The sequence below is a fragment of the Paramormyrops kingsleyae genome, chromosome 8 (assembly GCF_048594095.1).
Source record: "Paramormyrops kingsleyae isolate MSU_618 chromosome 8, PKINGS_0.4, whole genome shotgun sequence".
Lineage (NCBI taxonomy): Eukaryota > Metazoa > Chordata > Actinopteri > Osteoglossiformes > Mormyridae > Paramormyrops > Paramormyrops kingsleyae.
Genome location: NC_132804.1, coordinates 39,140,014 through 39,164,248, shown reverse-complemented (window position 1 = coordinate 39,164,248; position 24,235 = coordinate 39,140,014). Strand labels below are relative to the sequence as shown.

The 24,235-nt window shown below is 39.6% G+C and overlaps 1 protein-coding gene across 2 annotated transcripts in view; it reads left to right on the top strand.

Annotated features, from left to right (window-relative positions):
- The first annotated feature begins 1,136 nt into the window (after positions 1–1,136).
- mdm4 (MDM4 regulator of p53) overlaps positions 1,137–24,235 on the top strand; it is a 62,991-nt gene continuing 39,892 nt past the window's right edge. The window contains exons 1-7 of one of the 2 annotated variants that reach the window (XM_023795782.2): positions 1,137–1,295; positions 2,111–2,183; positions 2,444–2,540; positions 14,258–14,332; positions 14,520–14,653; positions 14,751–14,800; positions 23,201–23,265. In XM_023795782.2, the coding sequence (XP_023651550.1) occupies positions 2,463–2,540; positions 14,258–14,332; positions 14,520–14,653; positions 14,751–14,800; positions 23,201–23,265 (402 nt within the window). In that variant the 5' untranslated portion in view covers positions 1,137–1,295; positions 2,111–2,183; positions 2,444–2,462. The remainder of the gene's footprint in view (positions 1,296–2,110; positions 2,184–2,443; positions 2,541–14,257; positions 14,333–14,519; positions 14,654–14,750; positions 14,801–23,200; positions 23,266–24,235) is intronic. The other variant, XM_023795784.2, reaches the window with a different exon arrangement.

The following is a 24,235-nucleotide window of genomic DNA, read 5'->3' as shown; positions in this document are numbered from 1 at the left end:
CTGTTCGAGTGAATCAACAAATGGAGTCTTTGCTTACATGTGTGTTTATTTCATATTTTCAGTTGTTACCCTCCACGGCTAAATAAAGCACTCTAAATTGGTTTCAGTTATGTACTGATGTACACAACAATGGACATAAGGGGCTTCTTTCAAAGAAAAAACTCAGGTAAATGTTATTTTATATATTATGCTTTGTATGTTATTCAATATATTTCTATGCAAAACAAGAGGAATTTCAATACACAGCAGTATATTCACAGTTGAAATCAGATATTTACAACATACACTTTAGGGAAAAAACATTTTTTTTTACTGTTAATCATCAAACTGTTTTGTTTTAGATAAATAAATATTGAAATATCTTTTGAATTAGTTAAATGTCAGAATAGAGAGAGAGAGAGATGTCTATTTTCTATCACTTTCATCAAATTTAGGAGTATATATACACTACGTTTATTGTGTCTTTAATTAATAAGAAAACTCCAGACGATTCCATTCTGAGCTTAAGAAGCTTCTGATAGGTTAGTAGAGTCACAGCCTAATAAATCTTCAACTTCACAGCATGTTTTTCAGTCATTTCTAACCGCCCCCCCGCCCCAATTCCACATGCATACTACCCTTTGGGGCTAAGCCCCGGGTGTATAAAATGTCTGGCTCCGCCTCTGATTAGCATATTAGCAAACCTATAAATGACAAAAAAAGGAAAAAAAATACTTGTTTGAAATACCACATAGATTCAACTACACTGTGTCACCAAAAGGGTGTGATTTTTTTTTACACTTTTACTCATGAACGATGTTCAATTTACCATTTTCAATATATAAGAACACAGTGTTGAGTTGTAACATTTTCCCATGGTCTAATATACAGCTAAGTACTAATATACAGTTCAGTTCTAATGAAACATACAAAAACACTTTAAAGTGTTTTAAATTGTTTTATGATAGGCCTGTTTTATATATTTGCCCACCAAAAAAAATAAAATAAATAAACACATCGAGAAAGCGGCCTTAAATTTCATAAGTCCATCGTGTAGATCCGAGACCGTGACACAGACACGTTGCTGAGAGTGAGTTTCTGCCCAATCACCGCCAGGCATTTCAAAAATGACCCGGAAGATTTTATCTACCATCTTGAATACTAATGTTCGAGCGCCGTTTTTCCTAGGCAGACTCGAACTACGCATGACATTTATAGTTAGGTGGTTGTTCCTGTACCTCTAATCATTTGCATAAATTTAAACAGTTTCCAGACGGATTGGTGTTACAATGTAGTAGAAATGCGATTTTAATCATGTAAGTCACTGTCTTAAAGATCAGACGGCTTAGTACGCTGAAATTACTATTATTTTTTCAAGTTCTCATGTCTGTAACTATATAGCAGCGAACTAGGATATCAGTTATTTTAGCAAATGAAATGAACGTTTATTGAAAAATTCTGTATGCTAAAGTAATATACTCAAACGTATACAATAATATGAACGTTGTTTTATTGTTGTTTTGTGTGATGTTCCACGAATGTTACCTCTGCAGCGCCCTTCCAAAGGGCAATAGAGGTGGAAAATAAGGGCGATTTACGTTGACTAAATCACGTCACTTATAGCAACGGAATGGTCCTCGTACAATGAATACATTTTTTGGTTTGTTATTTAACTTTATAATGCATATGTGTGAATTGCATAAGGTGCAAAATTTGTGTAACATTGTATACTACGTTCGTTACGTCTAAAGCAGGGGTGGCCAATCTTATCCAGAAAGGGCCGTTGTCTATGCAGGTATTGCCTGCTGGTCCCTAATTAGATTACTAATTAGAGAATTGATTGGCTAAAGAGTCCTCACGCATAGGCTTGAACAGCTGACCTAAAGGCTATCCCAAAAACCTGCATACACAGACTCTTTGTGGATAAGCTTGGCCACCCCTGCTATAAAGTGTTGCAATGATGACATCCGTCTTACCAGTATTGAGCAGCGCGGAAATAGTTGAAATTGATATAGAAACTTTTTGTTTCGCTGTAAGTGGTCGCACCATTTGTATATCGTATGGTATAAAATAACGATAAGTACAAGCCGACTGGTTAGCTTATTTATTTATTTGTTAATTAAACCATCAGTCAACGTGGCGTAAGATACAGCTCGAATCACGAATTACACCCATTACAGACTGGTAGCAGTATGCTGCTAAAGGTACGTAACTACCTGATACTCAGTTGTTCATAAAAACACAAAATTGGTATTTAATAACTTTAGTTTCTCGTAGTTTGTGTTTAGAAACTGAAACCATAATATTTCATAATAATCACGTTTTAGACATGATTGTCAAGTTGCCATTTCAAGTGCAGTTAATCTACTGGTTACAGTGGTACCCTTTTTTGAATTCGATAAATGGTTATAGCTACAATGATACCTATTTAACCATTTTTTCCCCCTTTTTATGTATTTTCCAGAGCTATCTCACTGCCCAATATGACCACACTATCAAACGCATCCCAGTATCCAGGATCAAGTTTGACATGCAGGCTACTACCAGGAGATGGGACACAGGTAAAAAAAGAAAAAAAAAAAAAAAAAGTAATTTTGCATTGTCATTAAGTGTAATTTTCCTGAGCATACTCTACTGAGTATTAATTGTGACTGCTGTTTTTTGTGTTTGGTGCTGTTAAAAGCAACACTAGCTCAGTAGTTTGAAATCTAACACGTAGTATATGTAAAAAAGCCAATCATAATAATTTGAGTCATAAATTTGGCCGGTCACGTCTAATAAGAGACGTGGGCTCATATCGATTATAGGTACTGGAGTCGAGAGTACCATCAAAACTGTGAAGACCAGATCATTGAGTGTATTTGCCACTAAATTTTCCCCAGACCTGGAAGCAGAGACGCTTGCCTTGTATCTTATAGGTAAACTTAACAAGGAGGTCACCTGCCAGAAAATCGACAATGTACGCAGCAGGGTTGGCTCTTTTAAAGGGACTGCTGAATGTAATGACGTTGGTGAAATGTACACTCCTGACCTCTGGCCTGAAGGGGCTCTGGTCTGGTGTTATTATGAACCACGTAAGGCCAGTACTGTTGGATTGAATACTGTGCCTCCCATAAGGGAGGTAAATGTTCCCTCTGGTGCTAATGTATTGGTTTAATAATGTCAATTAGGGTACTGTCTTACAACTGCCGTGGCCTGCATTTAGGGCAGAGTGCAAGGGATAAAGCTCGGTGTTCTGTTGTGGACAATTTGCTGACAGAATGTGACATCTTATGTTTGCAAGACACATTTTTAGCTAAACAAGACTTAGAAAAATTTTACTGTTTTGATCAAAACTTCCTGGGTGTGGGGGAGTCAAAGATTGATCTTAGTGAGACGATAGAGGTAGAATTCTAGGAGGGGTAGCTGTGCTCTGGGATAAAAAGCTTGATGGTGTGATAAAGCCGATTAGGCTCGATGTAGATTGGTGTATTGGTATACAATATACTCATGAATATAATAATTTTGTCATTCTAAATGTATATATGCCATATGAGTCTCGTGAAAATGAGGATGAATATCTCAATAAGCTGGCTTTTATTAATGCTTTTTTACAAGACAATAGCACCTGCAGTGTATATGTGGTGGGGGACATGAATGCTGATATTACAGATAGAAACTCTCAGTTTGCTAGTCATTTGATCAACTTTTGTAGAGAGAATTTTATTCTTTCAAGTAAAGTGTTGCTGCCCTCAGACAGTTAGACATACAGTTACGTGCAAAATAATAGCAGTCTAACATTACTAATGTGTTTAAGTACTGATTTTGGCCGAAATTATGATACAACATGGGAACAAAAAATGACTAGGTGTAGCAGAGTAATGGCCAACCAGCAGACTTAACAGACATGACATGCATGCTGCTAATTGGGGGTAATTGACTCATTTAATGAAAGGGGTGTGTTCAAATTAATAGCAGTGTGGAGTTAGGGGGGTCATTCAATCTGTGAAGAAATGGGTGTCAATTATGGCCCTTATTTAATGAAGGAAGGCAGCAGATGTTGTACCTGCTGGTTTTAGCCCTTGCGTAAAATTGGTCGTTCCAGACATTGCACTGATGGAGAAAGAACTTTGATCAAAAAGTTGATTGGAGAGGGTAAACGTACAAAGAAGTGCAGAAAATAATTGGCTGCTCAGCTAAAAAGATCTCAAATGCTTTGAAATGGGGAAAGAGAACCCGAAACACGTGGTAGAAAAAGGAATACTACCTAGATCATAGAATAATAAGAATGGCAAAGAAGCATCCAATGATCAGCTCCAGAGAGATCAAAGAAGATCTCCATTTACCTGTGAGTACTTCAACAATCAGAGTGAGTGACCTAAAAAATTCTGTTTTTGATGCAAAACCCAAGAATGCCAAAGATCTGTGGAATGTAGTCCAGTCAGCTTGGGCTGCAATTTCTGTTTGCAGGTGTCAAATGTTAGTTGACTCCATGCCACACAGATGTAAAGCAGTGATCAGAAATAATGGTTATACAACTAAATATTAGTTCAGTGCTTAAAGGAAAAGCTAAATCTTCATTTCATTTTCAGTTTATACTGTCAATATACTGTTTGTAAGTTATTTTATAAGTTGTAAATGAAAATGCAGACACTGCTATTTTTTTGAACAACCTAATATTCTTTTTCTTCATTTTCAGTAAAAAAAGAAGAAAAAAATGTTCATGTTTTCATTTGGAACAAGCCTTTGTATATATGGAAATAAATGCTATTAGGAACATGGAACTTTTCCTCTGTTTTAACCCCCTGGGTTCGGCGGTCCCACCGGCGGGATCTGACAAAAATTTCGCAAAACCGTCTAAATAACTCAGAGTTTTTGTCATATACACATTTTAAAAATACTCTCAGAAACCTTGGACGGTCTACTTTTCAAATATATATAGGTAGAGACTAGGGGTGGAGCCGAACCCGAATACGGTATTCGGAAAGGCACAAATAATGTGTTTTTTACGAATACTTATTTCGAACAAATACTTTAAAAAATATTTGTATTCGGGAACAAGAAAAACTTTATATCAAAAAGCTGCGTTTCCTCTTGAGACCGCAGTGCATGCCCGGATGAGTGAGTGAGTGAGTGAGTTCAGGAGTCGGGGGGGGGGGGGAGTAAAAGAGGTGACTGACACAGGCTGCTCCACACAGCAACAGAGAAGGCTCGGCTGAGCGAAAAAAGACTTAACTGTATCACTGTTTTTGTTGAATAGATTTTTGTACCTTAACTGGGTTCCGGAGGCAGTTTATAACTTTCGGGAAGCGGAGTTTGATCGGGAGATTATTCCATTACGCTGCATTATTGACGTCTGCAGTCAGGTGCTCTCATGTTCGCTCTATTTACGTAGCTCTGTTAGCTCGGTAATTTAGACAATAGGCTGTTGACAGAGTAACGTTAACGTTTGGTTAAAAAGGTTAAAACAATGCTTGTGTAGTTGTGTCGAATTGGATGCACTTGTAGGAGTTATATGGTACGTTTAAGTTACTCTGTCTACTGCATATCCATAATTATTATAATGGATATAATTAAAGAATACTTACACTATAACGTAAATTAGAAGTGCAACGCAAAAAAACTGGATTTTTACGCCTATTTTGAATTTTACTCGAATACGAATACAAATACAAATACTTTTCCCCCCTCAACAAATACAAATACAGATACAAATACCGGCTGCTTTGCACACCCCTAGTAGAGACTAAATATATTTTTACAGCTTCGTGATACGAATTGAAAGAACAAGAGTGACTGACTTAAGCGTCTGCGTCTCGAAGCGGCTCTGATCGCCCACCCACTTGCAAATCGCGCTATTCGCATGATAATAACATGATAATCCGACAGTTAGTATTGGGTAAAGAAATATGTGAATACGCCCATTGTGACCGAAATAAACAAGAGCACATGTCTGGGTAGTGTTTACACTGATCGGCTACAATATAGCACACGGATACGTCTCTGCCGCTGAAGCCAGTGTTGGCACTTTCAGCAGCGAAGCTCATACCTGCATTCATGTCTCAGTGGGCTAAGCCCATGTGCCTGCAATCACGTGGTCGCCGATTCAAACGCAGCGTATTTAGAACGTGAATAGCGATCTTCCGCTGAGAGCGGTCCTAAACGCTCGCGATACAAGTAAAACAAAGAAAGGTGACACGATTTGCTTTTTTGCCTATTTAACCTAATTTTAAAAACTTTAATACTTCTGACAATGGAAGTTTTGAAAAGAAGACAGATAACGGATTTAGTCGGTGTTTTTTTCATGATTTTACATAATGATTTCAGCGAGATATAAACTGAAATACACGACAAAGATACGCGGTCGACGATGCCCTCGTCCCCAGAGCGTTAATAATAGTCACTGCATCATATTTATCGCTTTCTATATTTATATAGTAACAGTTTTTCATTTTTCATTCCATCTACCAATAAACTGTGAAAGGGATTTTATTGTTGCTACTTTTCTTGCGTTTCAAACTGCCTTTCCAAAGTGATGGGTGTGGGGTGCAGTGACATTCCAGACTGATGGGCCATTGACAGCATGCAAACTACTACAGGTGTGAGGACACCTATCTCATCAATATTCATTTTGAAGGCCACTGACTTTGAGAAAAAGAGTCACTCTAAAGTACTAACACTTTAGTAATCAAACTACATAAAATTTCAGAATGTCACTTTCACCTATGTGTAGCCAACCCCTGTGTCTATAAGTTTCAGAGCTCAAAAGTCTTACCTAGAAATGTGTATAATGTGATTTTTTACAATTTCTCAGCATGTCTGAAAATAGGTTTTTGAAAAGTATATGTTTAAAGTTGATTTTAACAAAAAATAGAATAATAACATTCTAAGAGGTCTCAGATTATTGGTGCTGAGTTTGTGCTGAATAAAAGCAAATGTATCACTTTGGGATAAATGTTTTTTAGATAGGTGAAATATTTTAAAATGTCAAGGCATGTCAGACTACCCCGAAAGTGGAAAAGAGGCCTCAGACCCCAGGGGGTTAAACACACTGCTATTATTTTGCACATAACTGTACATAAGTGAAGCCTGGCATACTACATCATGGCTTGACCATTGTTTTAGCATGGCAGATAGGCATGCAGCTTTAGGGAATATGTATATTGGGTATGGGCTAGCACTAACAGACCATATACCTTTTGGTTTTTCAATAAATGTTGAAAAATTGCCGTCAACAGCTGGTAATAACAATGCTTCCAGTGGTGTTGCCACTGCAAAATTAGATTGGTCAATTCTCACTAAAGAGGACTTCTCGGTTTATTATAGCAACAGATAAATATTTAAGTAATATTTATTTACCTAGAGTAGCTCTTTTGTGTAGGGATGTCAACTGTCAGGTTGAGGAGCACAAGAGAGATCTCTGTTGCATGTATGAGGATGTAGTGGCTGCTCTGTTTGATGGGGGTAAAATTTTTCACAAACAATATAAGGGTAGTAGGACGTATAACATTAGACCTGGTTGGAAGGAGCATGTTGCTCTATATCATGCTGAAGCTCGTGAAGCTTATTATCTCTGGGCCTTGGCTGGAAGACCAAGGCAAGGCCCGGAGTTTGACCGTAAAAAACTTTCCAATGCTAGATTTAAGTACGCTGTTCGGTTTACAGTGGTACCTCAGTTCTCGAACTCATTAGAACTCGAATTTAAGTTGAACCAGCCAGTTTGAAAAAAAATTACCTAGAGCTCGATCTGAATCTCAGAAGTCAAACCGTGAACGTCGACCTAAGATAACTTGTACGCGGGGGGAAATGAGTCACGCAGCACGTCTCTCAGCGGAAACAAAGGGTAAAGCTTCAGTCTCAGCCTCGCATTTGCTGTGATAGCATCATGCATGTTTACACTAGCTGAATACATATATTTAGACAGTAAAAATACATTTAGACAAGGACAGTAACAGTATTATATAAAAAAAAATACATTTAAAAATAAAGATTTTATTCATTATTTTAATATTAATATCCATCCATCCATTTTCTCCCGCTTATCTGAGGTCGAGTCGCGGGGGCAGCAGTCTCAGCAGGGAAACCCAGACTTCCCTCTCCCTGGCCACTTCATCCAGCTCCTCTGGGGGAATCCCGAGGCGTTCCCAGGCCAGCCGAGAGACATAGTCCCTCCAGCGTGTCCTGGGTCTTCCCCGGGGCCTCCTCCCAGTGGGACATGCCCGGAACACCTCACCAGGGAGGTGTCCAGGAGGCATCCTAATCAGATGCCCGAGCCACCTCATCTGACTCCTCTCAATGCAGAGGAGCAGCGGCTCTACTCTGAGTCCCTCCCGAATGACCGAGCCCCTCACCCTATCTCTAAGGGAGAGCCCAGCCACCCTGCGGAGGAAACTCATTTCGGCCACTTGCACTCGCGATCTCGTTCTTTCAGTCACTACCCACAGCTCGTGACCATAGGTGAGGGTAGGAATGTAGATCAACTGGTAAATCGAGAGCTTCGCCTTTTGGCTCAGCTCCTTCACCATGACAGACCGATGCAGCGCCCGCATCACTGCGGACGCCGCACCGATCCGCCTGTCGACCTCCCGCTCCATCATCCCCCCACTCGTGAACAAGACCCCGAGATACTTAAACTCCTCCACTTGGGGAAGGATCCCATCCCCGACCTGGAGAGAGCATTCTACCCTTTTCCGGCTGTGGACCTCGGATTTGGAGGTGCTGATTCTCATCCCAGCTGCTTCACACTCGGCTGCGAACTGTCCCAGCGAGAACTGAAGGTCACGGTCCGATGAGGCCAACAGGACCACATCATCTGCAAAAAGCAGAGACCTAATCCTGACGTCACCAAACCGGACACCCTCAACGCCCTGGCTGCGCCTAGAAATTCTGTCCATAAAAGTTATGAACAGAATCAGTGACAAAGGGCAGCCCTGACGGAGTCCAACCCTCACCGGAAACAAGTCCGACTTATTGCCGCCCATGCGGACCAGACTCTGGCACCGGTCATACAGGGACCGAACAGCCCTTAAAAGGAAGCCCGGCACCCCATACTCCCGGAGCACCCCCCACAGGACTCCCCGAGGGACACGGTCGAATGCCTTCTCCAAGTCCACATAACACATGTAGACTGGTTGGGCAAACTCCCATGAACCCTCCAGAACCCTGCGGAGAGTATAGAGCTGGTCCACTGTTCCACGGCCGGGGCGAAAACCACACTGCTCCTCCTGAATCCGAGGTTCGACAATCTGGCGGACCCTCCTCTCCAGAACCCCTGAATAGACCTTACCAGGGAGGCTGAGGAATGTGATCCCCCTATAGTTGGAGCACACCCTCTGGTTCCCCTTCTTAAAGAGGGGGACCACCACCCCGGTCTGCCAGTCCAGAAGCACTGCCCCCGATGTCCACGCGATGCTGCAGATGCGTGTTAACCAAGACAGCCCCATAGCATCCAGAGCCTTAAGGAACTCTGGGCGGATCTCATCCACCCCCGGGGCTCGGCCACCGAGGAGCTTTTTAACCACCTCAGTGACCTCCGCCCCCGAGATAGGGGAGTCCACACCCAAGTCCCCATACTCTGCTTCCACATCGGAAGGTGTGTCGGTGGGATTGAGGAGGTCTTCGAAGTACTCCTTCCACCGACCCAAAACGTCCCGGGTTGAGGTCAGCAGCACCCCATCCCCACCATAAACAGTGTTGATGTTGCACCGCTTTCCCACCCGGAGCCGCCGGATGGTGGACCAGAATCGCCTCGAAGCCGCCCGGAAGTCGTTTTCCATGGCCTCGCCAAACTCCTCCCAAACCTGAGTTTTTGCCTCAGCGACCGCCGAAGCTGCATCCCGCTTGGCCTGCCGGTACCCGTCAGCTGCCTCTGGAGTCCCACAGGCTAAATAGGCCCAATAGGACTCCTTCTTCAGCTTGATGGCATCCCTCACCACTGGTGTCCACCAGCGGGTTCGCAGATTGCCGCCGCAACAGGCACTGACCACCTTACGGCCACAGCTCCGGTCAGCCGCCTCCACAATGGAGGTGCGGAACATGGCCTGGGAAAAGTTCTGCCGGAGGTAGGAGTTGAAACTCCTCCTGACAGGGGATTCCGCCAGATGTTCCCAGCAGATCCTCACTATACGCTTGGGCCTGCCAGGCCTGGCCGGTTTCCTCCCCCACCAGCGGAGCCAACCCACCACCAGGTAGTGATCAGTTGACAGCTCCGCCCCTCTCTTCACCCGAGTGTCCAAGACATGCGGCCGCAAGTCCGATGACACTACAAAGTCGATCATCGAACTGCAGCCTAGGGTCTCCTGGTGCCAAGTGCACATATGAACACCCTTATTCCTGAACATGGTGTTCATTATGGACAATCCGTGGCGAGCACAGAAGTCCAACAACAGAACACCACTCGGGTTCAGATCGGGGGGGCCGTTCCTCCCAATCACGCCACTCCAGATCTCACTGTCATTGCCCATGTGAGCATTGAAGTCCCCCAGCAAAACAAGAGAGTCCCCAGAAGGAGTGCTCTCCAACACCCCTTCCAGAGACTCTAAAAAGGGTGGGTACTCTGAACTGCGGCTCGGCGCATAAGCGCAAACAGTCAGAACCCGTCCCCCCACCCGAAGGCAAAGGGAGGCTACCCTCTTGTCCAATGCGGTAAACCCTAATGTACAGGCGCCCAGTCAGGGGGTAATAAGTATGCCCACCCCCGCTCGGTGCCTCTCCTCGCAGGCAACTCCAGAGTGGAAGAGGGTCCAACCCCCTTCAAGGAGACTGGTTCTAGAGCCCAAGCCGTGCGTCGAGGTGAGTCCGACTATGTCTAGCCGGAATTTCACAACCTCGCGCACCAGCTCAGGCTCCTTCCCCATCAGAGAGCTGACATTCCATGTCCAAAGAGCTAGCTTCTGCAGCCGAGGATCGGACTGCCAAGGTCCCCGCCTTTGGCCACTGCCCAGCTCACAACGCACCCGACATCTATGGCCCCTCCTATGGGTGGTGAGCCCATTGAAAGGGGGACCCACGTGCCTTGTTCGGGCTGTGCCCGACCAGGCCCCATGGGTATAGGCTTGGCCACCAGGCGCTCGCTATCAAGCCCCACCGCCAGGTTAATATTAATATGAATAATAAACCATTAATAAGTTTAATTATAATAATATTGTTGTGGCGAGCGGGGACGGAACGAAGACGTCAGGGTATCAGGGAATACGGGGTTTAATTACAGGTAAGGCAGGCAAAACACAGACGGACAATACAATGACCGGACAGGGGAAACAAACTGAAACGCGGACGAAATACAGAGGACTAAAGACAACAACCAGAAACAGCTAATAACACGGGGATTCCACACGGGGTTAACAAGGGGCCGTGGCACATGGAAGGAGCAGACGATCGGGGCAGGACACATATTTTTTTTTTTTTTTTAACTTTACACATTGTTTGGATACATTTATTTTCTTACTTTACAAATGATTGTTTTGGTAAATGTGCTTAGATGTGTTTAGTACAGTATATGCTGCTCTTGTTTTATCCGTTTCATTTTGTGTTTAAATGCTAAAAAAAACACATTTAGGTGCAATTTTTTTGGGGCCGGGAACCAATTAATTGGGTTTTCCATTATTTCTTATGGGGAAAATTTGATCACAACTCAAACTTTTTAGGATTCGATCCGGAGTTCTGAACGGATTAAATTCGAGTGCTGAGGTACCACTGTATTTCTAAAAATGAGCAAACTACTCTATACTGCCCAATTGTGATCATCTTACAAAAAATCTAGCATGCAGAAGTTACAAGTTGCATATAATGACACAATGAGAATCCTCCTTACGAGTCCCAGAAGAGGGAGTGCCAGTCAGATGTTTGTAACTGCAGGAGTCAGGACCTTTAAGGCACTATTGATAAATTTGATGTTCACGTTTATGCAGCGTTTGGATCAATCTACTAACAGTATCATTTTAGCCCTATCAAATCCTAGCGTGAGTTGTTCCTGTTATGCATCCAAACTGAGGGTGCATTGGCTGAGATGTCTGTATGTTATTTGATTTTCTTCACATTTTTATCTGTCCTTTTTTGTGTGTGTATCTATAGACCTGAGTCTCAATAAAAGTAATTGATAAACTGTGGTGCAATCAGGCCAGGCATAACAAATTTGGAGCCCTAGGCAAGATTTTAGGTGGTGCCCCCTTGCATCGCAGTAAATTCCACTGCTAGTGTACATATACAGTGGTACCTCAGAACTCGAATTTAATCCGTTCAGAACTCCGAAACGAATCCTAAAAAGTTAGAGTTCTGATCAAATTTTCCCCATAAGAAATGTTCCCGGCCCCAAAAAATTACATCTAAATGTTTTTTTTTTAGCATTTAAACACAAAATGAACCGGATAAAGGAAGAGCATACACTGTACTAAACACATCTAAGCACATTTGTCAAAACAGTAATTTGTAAAGTAAGAAAATAAATTTATCCAAACAATGTGTAAAGTTTAAAATAAAAAAAAAAACAATGTGTCCTGCCCCGATCATCTGCTCCTTCCATGTGCCACGGCCCCTCGTTAACCCCGTGTGGAATCCCCGTGTTATTAGCTGTTTCTGGTTGTTGTCATTAGTCCTTTGTATTTAGTCCGCGTTTCAGTTTGTTTCCCCAGCCCGGTCATTATATTGTCTGTCTGTGTTTTGCCTGCCTTACCCGTAATTAAACCCCGTATTCCCCGATATCCTGACGTCTGCGCCTTTGTCTCCGTTCCGTACCCCCTCGGCACAACAATATTATTATAATTAAATGTATTAATGGTTTATTATTAATATTAAAATAATTAATAAGATCTTTAATTTTAAATGTTTTTTATTGTATAATAATTACTGTTACTGTCTATCATTGTCTAAATGTATTTTTACTGTCTAAATATATGTATTCAGTTAGTGTAAACATGCATGATGCTATCACAGCGAATACCAGGCTGAGACTGATGCTCTAATCGTTTCTGCTGAGAGATGTGCCGTGTGAGACTCTTCCGCGTGTGTACAAGTTATCTTAGGTCGGCGTTCATGGTTTGACTTCTGAGATTCTGATCGAGTTCTATGTAATTTTTTTCGAACTGGTTGGTTCGACTTTTAAGAAATTCGAGTTCTAATGAGTTTGAGAACTGAGGTACCACTGTACTTACAAAAAACTGAATAGCTTTGTCTTAGACATTCTTTTATTTAAATAAACCAATTGCATATTCAAAATACTTTAGAAATAAATACAAAAAAATATTAACTGAATATATGAAATACAATATAAATAGCTTGCATAAAGTATTAGATTTAAATATTCTCAAAATAAAAAGTGACAATTTAAATTATAAATACAATATAAATAAGGCACTGCACAAAATAACACAAAGAAAATTTAACACCAGTCTAATAATAAACACATGATTTCAAGAATAAAATTAAATTAAATAATATAAATGAAACAAAAATCTGAGATGTGTGCATGATGTAGACTGTACTGTATAATATACAATGTGCTTTTTTTCTGATATGCAAATTATATTAGTATAAACAATGTCATAACATATTTACTACTACGCTACGTTACCTCTGTCTTTGTTGCATTTTTCCTCCTCTTCTATTCTTTTTTTCCTCCCCCATGCACCAGATAATTTAGGACGTTTAGGAATGTTCCTCATAGGAAAGTTACGTATCATTATTATTATTATTATTATTATTATTATTATTATTATTATTACTACTACTACTTAATAGGCTTTGCTAAGCAGGTAAATTCATGTGGGCTTGTTCTTTTCATATTAAGACACATTAATACCAACTAGTTTTAAGAATAGTGGAATGTTACACTTTTTTTCTTCCTCCGTTTGTGGCACCCCCTGGATGGATGGTGCCCTTAGCATTTGCCTTTATTGCCCATGCCACGGGCCGGCCCTGGGTGCAATTATGATAAATTTAACAGGAGGAGAAAAGTTAACAAGACCTGGTCAAAAAGACAGTCACATATGGAAACATGTTTGACTCCATAAGGATGATATTAGGCAAATAAAAAGTAACGTGCAATGCTTTGTGTCAGCATAACTGGGGGCAACATGAACAACTTGACAGACTTATTTAAAATAAATTCCACTAAACTTAGCTTATGTTTCATTATATTGAAAATATCGGTCATGTAGTATTGAATTGAATAGTATCGCAGTAGCATTTCAAATATCGCCAGATATCAAATTGCTGCCTTGCAAAATCAAAATCAAATCAGCTTGCAGTTTACACTGCTGATTTGATTCTGTTTTATGTTGATTTTTTTCCTGTTATCCTGTAGGTCCAGCCCAAGGCAGCGCTCCTTCAGCTTCTATGTTTGGCTGGGGCCCAAGGCGAAACATTTACACTAAAAGAGGTGAGTGCAAATGGTAAAGCAGGCTTTTATTTAGTTTGACCAGTAATTTCAAACATTTACAGTTGCTTTAAGAGTGTAGAATTTTGCTTTTGATTTAATTGTCCTTGCTAAGTAAAAGTTTGCTAATCTTCGTAAATAACCTAGCTGAGAATGTAAGTTAAATGCTTCTTTTTGTGGTGTGGGGCAGGTGATGCACTATCTGGGTCAATATATCATGGTGAAGCAGCTTTATGACAAGCAGAGGCAGCACATTGTGCACTGTCAGGATGATCCTCTTGGAGAGCTACTGGAAGTTGAAAGTTTCTCTGTCAAAAACCCAAAGTGAGTCACTGTCCATGGGAATATGTTCACTTGCCTTACCTCTACAGAATTACATATGATTCTGGTTATTGATAGAATGTCATTTTTATGATTGCAGTCCAGTGTATGAGATGCTGAAGAAGAACTTAATCATTCTGAATAATGCCGGTAAGCTGCATTTTAGTGATTCAAGTTGTACATGTCTTTCGTACTCATGTTCTTGTGTTTTTTTTTGTGTGGCATAATGTATGTTGATAATGTCACTGTTTTTTGATGCAGAAGTGTCTATCTCTTAACTTTTTTTAATGCTGCTTTTTGTTAGATCCTGGTTGTCTGCTATTACTGCCAAATTTCCATGGTAAAGTAACTTACAAGAGTGGGACCACATTTCATTTTTGGACAGTATATTTTTTTCTTTAGTTACTCAACAGCATGGTACTCCACAATATCAGCAGAATGGCTTCTTTGTTGAATATGTCTAGGGGTTTGGTTTCTGTTTGTTTTACTTCTGTTTTGCATCTGTCCCTTGTGTCATCATAAGCTCAGTAAGACTGTTTTTTTCTTTGATGCAACTGGGTTTATTTTCAGTTTGTATCATTTAGTGAATTTTGCTTTAATCATTTAAACTGGCTATTAGGCACAGTATTTCTGTCTCTCAAAAACCTGGCTGTCGCTTTACCCAAATGCCGGTCTTGTTTATCTGTGGTGTTGTGAGGTGGAGAGTGTGTTGTGTAGTTGATTGATACTTATATGCTTGGTAAGTTGACTAGGTGTTGAAAGAGTAGAAATGTTGCAGTGGGGATCAGAAGTATTGACTTCAGAGTAATTTCTTAAAATGGTTTATCTGGATGAGAGCACCAGTTAGGTCAAGTTTGCAAGTGTGTCTTCTCAAAAGCTTAGTTACAATTTTGAGTATATAAACCAATTCTTTTCTGCTTCGCTTGGTCAACATAAGACAGAACAGTACTAACTAGAGGTCGACCGATATGGGTTTTTTAATGGCCGATACCGATATTTAGGAGTCAGGGTCAGCCAATGGCCGATGTATGCTGCTGATTTTTTTTGGCCAATAATTGGATGTTTTCACCTCTATTTGCATGGTAAAATATCACACTAATAATAACAAGCGATACACAAAATTTCTCAACTTAGCATTTTTTGAATACTGTGTAAATTTAAATATAAACTTAAATAACAAAAACACAATACAACTTGTGAACAATAACTTAAACTTATAAACAATAAAAATAGCAGCATCAGAATTCCAAACTGTCAGAATAAATGATCCTTAACATTACCTGTAAGCTACAGTTGGTTGAAGGCTCATCATTATGCCAGTTCCTGACAGCGTAATTCGCCATCTCTTTCAAAAGCGTTCATGTTTTCTTTTAAAGCAGCATTTCATAGCAAACCAGTTAAATAAATAGGTCTTTGAAAGATCAGAATTTAAGTCTTACCGTCTTTCCAGGACTCTTCCAAAACTTCTGGTTGGGGTCCTGCACAAGGCAGCATGGGCCGCGTGTTCCACAGCAAGAATAACACTGGGCTGCCCACAGACGTGCCTGTCTGTAAATCGGCGAACTACACTCGGATATCGGCTAATGCCAATACATTAAAAAATGCCAAATATCGGCTTGATATATCGGTTGACCTCTAGTACTAACCCAAATGTTATTTAGCATCTATGAACTGTAACTTGGTTAGCTCCATTGTGTGTGTGTGTGTGTGTGTGTGTGTGTGTGTGTGTGTGTGTGTGAGAGAGAGAGAGAGAGAGAGAGAAAGAAAACAAGAGCGCTTTATAGTAGTGCTGTACCAAACGTTTATTTTTTAAACAATTAATCTAGCGATTATTTTTTTGATAATTAATTGTTAGATTAGTCGAATATTTTGGTTGATCTGATGATAAATTTATTGATGAGCAATTATTTTCAAGTTAGTCATTTCATAGAACAATTCACCCTCTCCTTAACTCATTCTCATTAACATTTCAATTTATTGAAACATTTCTTAAACATTAGAGCAATATTAACAAAAAAGGCAGATCTTAAGAGATTCAATAGGATTTCTATGTTAGACTGAAGTTAATAATCACTGCAATAGTTTTTACTTATTTCAGTACACCAAATCGACTTTAATTTTAGCAAATAGATGCTAAAACATGTTTTTAACAAACACTAGCAAAGGTAGCTTATAATTAAGCTTATTTCAGTGAGCAAGGTACGATTTAGGCTACAGTGTGTAAGAGTAGTAGTAAACGTTAATTTGTCTCAGTCTTACATTACAGAATAAGTAAACAGAAAATATAAAATGGCTGATAAAGCGTCATTAACGTCAGCTACAGTAGAGGTACAGAAAACAGGGTCTTAAAAAGTCTAAAATTCAGAAAGTTACATTTAAGGCCTTAAATTGTCTTAAAAATGCCCAGATTTTCATCCTAGGTCTTAAATTTAATTAGTCTTAAAATTCTTACCTCAGTTCATTCCCAAAAAGCATTGTCCACAGAAAATAAAATAGTAAAATGCTGTAAAACTAATCCGTTGGTTGTGTTTTCTGGTCTGCACCGGTGTCTGCGTGGTAATAAAACTCCCAAAATAATCCCATTGCGTGATCACTGCAGCTAGGCAAACAAACAGTTTGAGAAGGGTCTTCAAGCGCTAACTTAGTAGTTGAGGCCAATGTGAACGGTATGTTGTTTTATTATTTGTATTACTGAATGATATAGTTACAAGTTTATTTCATGCCATACATGATTGCAACGTAAATGTTTTGATGTAGTGCGTTAGTAACTTTTTTCTCTGACTGGAGTGAATTTTCAGTTAAAAGGCAACTACTAGCCAGTTGGCTCATGTTATCTTATCATAAAATAAACACATTTCTACTTTTATAGAGCTTTTCATGGAGTTACCTTGTGAATGTCTGTTTCCAGCATATAGTTTTTAGTTGTTTGTAGAACGTTTCTCGGTCTCTTTATGGTAAGGCAAGGCAAGTTTTTATCATACACAGGGGTTATTTAATGTGCTTTATAAAAACAAGATTTTAAAAAGTTAAACCAAGACAAAAAAGCAAAATAGAGATGAAAAAAAACTTATTTGAATAAAAATTGCTTAGAAAATCTAAAAAATCTGATTAAAATTGCAGTATGTCCTGCCTCGCTCGTTTGCTCCTCCCGTGTACCTCGCCCCCTCGTTAAACACGGGGAATCCACATGGGGTTATCAGCTGTTTCCAGTTGTTTTCATTATCGCTGATGGGTCTGCAACGTAACTTCCGCGATAGGCAGGGGATCACTATATATTTTAAGGCTTAAATTATAAAAAAGTTTATGTATATGGTCTTTCTATATCGTGGATTTTCATCTATGGCTCATTTCCTTTTTGCAGGGTGAAAGGAGATGTCTCATTAATATTTGAGAGAAGAGCTACATGATTGGCCAGTGCATACCTTACAAAATAGTGTTGCACTGCTGGCACCAGCGATATTACACAAAACTATATTGGCCTTATAAAATAGTGTGGCACTGCTGGCACCGGCGATATTAGACAGAACTGTATTGGAACTCAGTCTATAATTGATATAGTTTTAACAGTGCCAGCAGTGAAACAAATAGCCAGCTTATTAGCGGAATAACTTTGTATTGTAAATGAAAACCATGCCACAGGTCCAATAAATAAAATATTGTAGGTCTCGATTGGCGAAGAGATCACGAGGTAGACAGTAAAGTTCAACTATTAGCAGACTGTTTTATTGTGCAATTCGTAAATGGACAGCGGTAATCTGCTCATGAGGGGATAAAGCAGGGTTCCCCCTGGAGTTTGATTTCAATTCTTCACTTTTCTTTGTATTTTTGCTTCTACTAATCAAATTCTTCACTTTTTTTCAGCATCCGTTTTTTTTAATCACTCTCTCTCCGCTTTTTAATAAATTAATCATTAAACCTTTTCCTTATAATGGGCGTCAATGGAAGGGAAAACGCTTAATGTAAAATAAAGTCCATATTCCTTGTATTTCAGTTTTGATTTTTTGTCAGGTGAAAGTCTTTATGACCAGATGTGTGTGTGCGAAATTTGGTGATTATTGGTCGCTATTTTGGTACATTAAACCACATTAAGCGTTTTCACATTAAGCGTTTTAGAATGTCCCCACACCGATTGATAACATTTGCTACTTTTAGAACGGCCCATGCTCATTTGACATGGATGATCGACGATCGTGTGTCCGGGGCTCCGGGCCAGTTTTGATTAGGCCCTACGGGTGCTACGGTTGAAAATTGGGTAAAAATGAAATTCGACTTTTCAAAAATTCAAAATTCGTCATTTGAAAATTGAATTCACCAGAGTGACGATTTGATGCCGTTTTTCTTCGTCACCATGGGTTCCGTTTTCGTCAATGACGACAGTGACGTGCGGCAGCGGGAACCCTGGGATAAAGTACTTTCCCTTACAATACGTTTAGCTTATCACTTGCATTGCAGTTACAACACATTTACATAGTTTTACACAACACGTCGATTTACATCGAATAATCGTCCCTGCCCTAGCTTATAGTCCTCATCTGAATTTAGTTGTCATCAGTTTGTTTACAATCTTTATTTGAAACTGCACAATTTTTTGGAATGTTCTGACATAGACAGCATTGCACTATGCTGGGATCTGCAGAGAGAAGGAAACTTTCTTTCTTACTTGCACACACACTTTTCCTGAATCCTAAGAACAGTTTCTAATCAAATGGAACTTTTTATATTGTTTTAAAATAATTATCAGAATAATTTCTTATTGAAATAAGGTACAAATAATAGTATTTTATGATGTTTTATAATGGCTGCCATGCAAGATATGCCTTCCTGTTTATTAACATTTATAACACAGCACGACCTCTCAAAATACAGTAAAACCTGGGATTGCAAGTAACTTGGTCTGTGAGTGTTTTGCAAGACGGACAAAAATTTAAAATAAGTTTTAACTTGATATACGAGCGAGGTCTTGCAATACGAGTAGTACGTATATGCTTTGTCTGCCAACACCACCCAAATAAAGCTGTAGCAGTGTGAGCGATGCAATGTCACATTTCCATGAAATCTTCAAAATGTGGCAAAAGCAACTGTCATTGGATAGGTTTCTTGTAAAAATGGCACAAAAAGAAAAAGATTCCAGTAAGCCAACAGATAGCAGTGATTCTGTTAGTTATACTAAAAGTCATCCCACAAAATAACCCTTCTCCTCCCTGTTCACTTATGTCCCTCACACCAGCCACGATTCTTTTCAAAGGTAAAGTGCAGGTTAATTTGTTTTTATCTATTTTTACTTTTATATTTTGTATTAATAATTTTATATGAATATTTATGGGTTGTGGAACGAATCATCTGAGTTTCCATTATTTCTTATGTGAAAATTTGCTTTGATATGAGTGCTTTGGATTACAAGCACATTTCTGGAGTCAGAATAGTGCCATATGTACTTGTATGTGTACTTTCCAATTTGCACCCGTAAAAAGAAATTTGCTCGCACTGAACACAATTTTCATTCGCAAAAACAGATATTTTGCAAATGCAAGTCAATATTTTTTGTAAATGCGAAACCAAACATCTTAATAAAAATATTTTTTACAAAGATATAATGATTTTCAAGTACAAAACCTGTATTGCAAATCCAAGTCCTCTTGCAAATACCAACCTGCGAGTGCAAATTCACACTTGCGCATATAAATAATTTTGGCACTAATTTGCCTAGCGCTTTGCAGATAAATATTTGCTCGCATAGCCACCAATCAAATTAATTCATATTGTAACCAATCATAAAGCTGCAGGTAAGGTAACAACCAATCCTGGCCTTCCAGCAAAAAAACATGCTGAAGAAGAATTTTATCTTGTTTCCGTGACATTCTAAATAATTCTGACTATTGAAGATGAAATAATGGCAAAAAAGAAAAACACGTTTTTGTTCAAATGTGGTCTATAAACTCAACTTTTTTCAAGTAGCTAGCAACACATTGCTTTTTGGGCAGATAAGTGATTTTGCCATAAATTTCGTGAAACCGGTAAAAATAAATAAATAAATCAATCAAATTTGGTGAAATTTTTGCGGAAGAAAAGTACATGACATACCTTGGGAACAGCCTCTTCACTGAATCATATTACCCCAGGGGTAATTCTGCGAAGCATGATTTTAGCTGGGTTAACTTAGGGCTGGGTGATATGGCCTAAAAATAAAGTCTATGATTTCTTTTCAGCCTTTACCCAATTTATGATTTTTTTTTTTTTAACCAAAGGCATCTTTTAGATAAGCCTTTTTAATATATACATAGCAAGTTTGTGGAGCTACACAACTCCAGCCACTAAGCTGCATGCCTCTGTCTGAAATGCTGAAATAAGTTTGATGTGCTGTTGCCTTTAGTAGCCACAGATTTCTGATAAACATTACAACAGGCAGTGGTTTGTTCTATGTTGGACTTCGGATAATCAAACCCCTTCCAAACCACAGAGGAGTCGCTGGCAGTTTTCGGGATGAGCTCCTCTCTTACTGACGTGCTGCCTTCTTGATTTTGTTTGTTGGTGTCTGAGGGGGTGTGGGGGATTGACAGAGCGGTCCAGCATGCTGTCATTCATGGAAGTGGAGGGAAAAAAAATCTTTTTCGTATTAAAAAATTTGGGAACTTTGCAATCTCCATGTTAATTTGCTAGTTTAAAGTAAATCACAACATTCATTTTACACATCGCCCGGAACCAAAAATTCAAATTAATCGATAAATCGATTTACTACCAGCTGTAGGTTAACTTTAAGATAGAAGTCTTGATTGTCCAGAATTTAGGTAAAGAGCATTCCTCTTGGACAATCATTACTTCTAGCTTAAGTTAACCCAGTCCTGGTGTGAGAATCATTTTGAGTGAAGAACAGCCACTGTTGAGATATAGGTAATATAGGTAGATATAGGTAAGTGTAATGTTAACTAGTGATGGCACGTAAAATGCAATGATGCTTCTGTTGCCTGAGCACCAGAGGGTAAATATTTCAATCATCTCTTTTAATAACGCATTTAATACATTTTATATCTTAGCTGGGTAGGTAGCTATGAGTAATGTACCAATTGCTAAATTACTTTTTAGTTTTTAGGTAATTTGGCAGGTGTCTTTTTAATAATAGTAAAACTTTTGGAAATCCTGCTGTTGCAGTGCCTTTTAACTTAAAAGGGAATATGTGCAATCAACAAGTTAGTTAACAAAAATTTCATGTTGGGTAAATGCGTTTCCTGTATTATCCAGTTATATGGTTGAAGTTGGTGGGCAGCAGGAAGTTACAGCATGCATTCACTTGGAATAGCTTATAAAAAGTTGCCCTAAAAAGTTTCACTACACAGAGCTCTTACCCCTGATTTAAACTGGATGCGTATCCGCTGCGGTGCGTTTCCGACACGGCAGCCGCAGGCAATCGCCGCCAATAAAGTCAATGCATCAGTTTACACCAGATCCGCTGCGTTGCGTCTCCGCTACGTCTCTGTTCCGTCACGCATCCGGCAGTCCGTCGAGATGTGCATCAAGTCTATTTTTGACAGATACGGATCAAGAACGCAACACAGAGCGCATGCACCAATTCTCCGTCACATCATGGACGAGGAAAAATTAATTTTGGAGGTGGAGAAACACGGAATTGTGTACGACCCCAGACATCCTTTTTACAAGGATAATAGTAGAAAGGAGAAGGCGTGGAGTGAAACTTCAGAAGTTTTGGGATTTGACGATAAGTTGAATCTTGCAATTAACTATGTATATACTTGATTTTTAATGAAAGTAACCTGTACTGTGAAGTACTTGTAAACTCCTAATAAAGTGTTCAGTAACCTATATGGGAGTGACACATTATTTTATCCATAGAAACATAGATACATGTTATGTTAAATGCTATTCTCCCGTGGTCATGTGATCTCGCAAACCAGCTGCGCGCCGGATCAGATACAGACCACAAACGCATCCAGTGTGAATTGGCGGACGGCCTCGGACGGAATGGGAACGCAGCGCATACGCATCCAGTGTAAATCAGGGGTTACACTGTCCTTCAGTTGTTTATTCCAGTTAATAGAATTTTGAATGTTGTAAATTTGGTCAGTTTGCTATTTTTATTTTTTATATTTCTTTTTGCATTTTGTGTGGATTCTAGTGGTGGCTACTTAGTTTTCAATTAAACTATATCTTTCTGCAAGGAAATTTCTAATGTGAGTAATTATAAACTGGGAATTAGGTGCAAGGAATCTTGTCGTTAGTGGTATTTACAGTTCCTATCCAAATAGCTGAACATCGTATTTAAACTAAGATTATAAAAATAGAAGTTTTGGGCTCTGCTTAAATCTCTATAGGCTCCTAAAAAGTGTCCTGGTTAATATATTGCTTTGTGGCTGCAGGCCTCTCTCGTATCTTTCAATTCAAACTGAATTTGTGCAGTGTCCTGTCTCATTGGTATTTGCTAGAAGCTGCTAGGAAGTTCAGTGTATTGAGGGATGCGTCCAGAGTGAATGTACTGTGTCTGAAGAGTAATTATCTGGAGGGGTGTTTCTGTGTTACTGTGTCTTATTTGAAACGCAGACGCTGCAAAGAATCTTTCTGTCGACAAGGATTCTAATGAGCCTACGAGTGAAGATCCTGGTCAGGTAAAACTCCAGCATGGTGCTGCGGAGAAATGGCCCGCCAATCCTTTTTCTCGGCAAACAAACTTAAATCAACCACACATATCTTATTCTAAAGGTTTTACCGCATAATAACATTTTAATTTAGCCTGTTGTATCTAATTTTTTTAGCAAGCAATGTTTATATTGGAATTGGAGAATGCTTATTATTATTATTATTATTATTATTATTATTATTATTATCATCATCATCATTTATTTCTAATTGGGCTTTGCACATTAAGCTGACCCTGAAGCAATGTCTCCATTTAGGCATCATGCTGATTAATTGTTTGCCGTGAAAGAGAGGACCGCTGTCTCCATCAGTATACCTGTACAGAGTGGCACCGTCTCTGTACTTCCTCACACTTGGACTACCCTTGCGGTTTTGGACAAGCCGCCAGAGTAGCCTGGTTGGTGGGGGACAGAGTCAATGTCTCTGTTTGTCGCTCAGAGTTACCTTCTCTGTTCCACTTATTCTTCCGGGGGAGTCGCAGTTTCTCTTCCAATCACAGGCTGGCCTTCAAACCACACCACACCCAACCCCTGACCCACTCTAGCCCCCAAAAATTGCACCACTCTTGGCCTTACATCCACAGTTTTAGGTTTGGTGTCACTGAATCTTTATGTAGTTTGGCTTCACGATGAATAGCATTTTACGGTTTTTTTTTATGAATGTAAAGGCATGTATTTAACATAAGCTTTGTGTCGTGATATGGCAAGAGGTTTAAACGTGCCAAGTGATGTATAACCTATGCATATTTACAAAGTTTTGTTAGTGATCAAATGATTATGTATTTTAAACAGTTAACATCCTGTTTATGAAGTTCACTTCAGAATAACTAAAAGAACAATTGCTTTCCTTTAGGGGTCCATGTTAATTCCTATGCTCAGTATTGTGTTCAGTCTGGCACTTTAGTGCTATGGTGTCCCCTCCCAGCCTTTCTTCCTCCAA